We start from the raw sequence: 2,791 nt of genomic DNA on the forward strand, positions 1-2,791 counted from the left end.
TATATACATTAAACGTACTCAAAATCTATCAATTCAATCACACTCAAAATCGATAAACTCAAATAAAACTCAAAATCAACATATATACACATGTACGTACCTATATATAGCTCCACTTCTTAATTATGGACAGATTTCAACAACACCCAAACTTTTTCTCCCGTTTTTTCTTCTCCTGTTTTTTTTTCTCAGATGAGCTGCTGTCCAGATCTGCGAATATAAAGAACTTTAGCCGACGAAATTTATTTTCGTTGGCTATAGTCAACTTTAACCGACGAAATTAAAAATTCGTCGGCTAAAGAATGTTTAAAGTCGTCGGCTAAAGTCACAGACTTTAGCCGACGAAAATAAATTCTTTAGCCGACGAATTTTTAATTTCGTCGGCTAAAGTTGACTATAGCCGACGAAAATATAATTTAGCCGACGAATGAAAATTTCGTCGGCTAAAGTATACTTTAGCCGACGAAAAATTGATTTGTCGGCCTGGTTTTTTTTTTCGTCGGCTAAAGTCTTTCTTCTGGTAGTGGGTTGAATTCAGAGGAATTGAATTCGGAGTGGCGTCGATGAAGGAATTGAATTCGGAGTGGGTTGGAAGCGGTTATTAAGGCTGGGGTATAACTATATTTTTACTATAAAATATTAGTTTGGGCTGTGTAATCTGTTTTTGATTGGTTTGTGCTAGAAAAATGTACTATTTGTGCATTAGGGCTTTTTCCCTAATTAGAATTAGAATTAGAATCAGGATCGGTATTATCTGTTGAAGGATGTCTCGTGTGATACATGATTTCCATCACCATGCTAGGCAGAGAAGTGATAGTCAACCACACCCTGACGCCGGGGAGGACGATCTCGTTGTGCGATTTGATTACGACAAGATTACCGGAAGAGTGGTTCCCGGGGATGGATATCAACTTGAGACCAGAACCCCGTTAGGTCAGTATAACGTTTTAGTACAGTTTTCTGTAGCCAAGCAGTTCTCCTCCGATTGGCTTGTTGAGTTTGATCTCAAAAAGATGGTTACCACGGCTCTTTCCAGCATGGGTGTCCAGGAAGATCGTTTTGCAGATATTACTGATAGCGTATTCTTGGCGATTGACATGGCTGAGTCACCCAGGCTGCCTCTTGATGTGAGCGTATGGGACGCCACTTGGGTCGATGAATGTGAACCCACTGTGGTTCCTGCTGCTGCATCATTCATTGAGGGTTTGGAGCGAGTGAGACTTACGGAATTGCAAGACCATGTTATTCGACAGACACCCTCCTGTGCTATTTGCTGGGAAGATTTTGCACAACAGCGACAACTACAACCAGTTCAAGTGCTGGTTACTCGTCTGCCCTGCTCGCACCGTTATCATTTGGATTGCATTGCCCTGTGCCTGGAGAGGAGTAACTTATGTCCCATGTGCCGCTACCCGATGCCAACTCAAGATCAAGCAAGTTAAGGCCATTGCCAACATGGTCTTGCTGCTTTCCATTATTGCATCTTGCTTGTCTCTGTTGATTATTAATTATCAGCCTGCAATATTCTTGTACCATTAGTCATTTATGTTGCGACTCTGTTTTATTATGTATTCTTTACAATTTGGATTTTTTGTTATGTACTGTTATACTCTATTATGCTTTGACCCAAAAAATTATACTTCATCATGCATTATATATCCTGTACTTTGGGAGTTGCTTCTTCAGACTATCTTGCTTGTGCTTTGATTTTCTAACCCAAATTATTCTGTTCTTGTTAAATCTCAACCAGATTGCGTGGCTTCTTTGCAAGACCCTGGCAAAGAAGGAACAATCTGGAGTGTCACTATTCTTACTTTACAAGTGCCGCATATATAATCCAACATATATGGCATCAGCAACCATGTTGTGTTACTCACTGTATATGTGGCTGAGCTCAACTTACGCCATTGGACAGTGGAGCGGAAGCTTGCAACTATCAGACATGGCTCCCAAGGGCGATGGTAAAGTGACTATTTAACAAACACCAATTCATCACTATTGTAGGAAATTATGTGCAGATGTGTTGGTTCAGAATCTATAGTTTGCTTGATTCTTGTTTCTGTATTTGATTTGTATTGTTTCTAACACTTTGTTCTTGCTAATAATGTCTAAGTGATAGAAAAATCATCTTTTGATTTCTCTTCATATTTGAGTGAGGATGGGTGGTCTATCAGATTTAGATGCCTCCGGCATTCTCCCACTATTTAACTTTAAGGTGCCTTCCTACATACCTTTGTCGTTCAGCTTCTGACCTTTCATAAGGCCTCCGGACGACTGGAGGTGTCTGATCTGATGGATGGAATACTGGAATTAGTTACTGATAGGGAAGTGGAGTAGATTGCAAGCATCCCGATCAGGCTCTAATGGTGTGGTCGGATTGCATGGTTGGTATTGGAATAGCATTTGGACTGCGCAGGTTCTGCCCAAAGTACGTTCATTTATATGGAGGCTGTTAAGAGGTAAATTACCTGCAAGACGTGCTCTGGCAAGAAGGTTGGTAAATTGTTATAACAGATATTGGTTGTGTGTTTTGTCACAACGCTGTGGAAAGTGACCTTCATGTATTTCTAGATTGTGAATTCAGTGCTTGCTTTGGTTTTAATGGCCAAATTGGTCCCAGCAACATGTTTGAAGGACTGGATACTTAATGTGATTGACAAGCTCTGTGTAAGCCAACGTGATCAATTCTTCATCTTCTATGGGTGTTGTGGTCTATTTTCAAAAAAAAAAAAAAATGGGTGTTGTGGTCTGAAAGGAATAATATTTTGTGGAAGGTGCTTGTTTCAATGCT

At 40.2% G+C, this 2,791-nt stretch overlaps 1 protein-coding gene across 1 annotated transcript; it reads left to right on the plus strand.

The window, feature by feature from the left end:
- Positions 1–702: 702 nt before the first annotated feature.
- Positions 703–1,836, plus strand: LOC101292859. Its single transcript, XM_004309381.1, has 2 exons — positions 703–1,437; positions 1,751–1,836. Exons 1-2 carry the CDS (start codon positions 765–767, stop codon positions 1,834–1,836), a joined length of 759 nt encoding a protein of 252 aa, XP_004309429.1. The 5' UTR covers positions 703–764.
- The last annotated feature ends 955 nt before the right edge of the window (positions 1,837–2,791 follow it).

Source organism: Fragaria vesca, unplaced genomic scaffold (genome assembly GCF_000184155.1).
Source record: "Fragaria vesca subsp. vesca unplaced genomic scaffold, FraVesHawaii_1.0 scf0512897, whole genome shotgun sequence".
In the NCBI taxonomy this organism is placed as follows: domain Eukaryota; kingdom Viridiplantae; phylum Streptophyta; class Magnoliopsida; order Rosales; family Rosaceae; genus Fragaria; species Fragaria vesca.

Excerpts from the sequence above, each read along its gene's own strand:
- LOC101292859 (XM_004309381.1), top strand. The coding sequence starts at position 765 with ATGTCTCGTGTGATACATGATTTCCATCACCATGCTAGGCAGAGAAGT. Across the intron at positions 1,438-1,750 it reads GCCAACTCAAGATCAAGCAA|ATTGCGTGGCTTCTTTGCAA; the intron begins GTTAAGGCCATT and ends AATCTCAACCAG.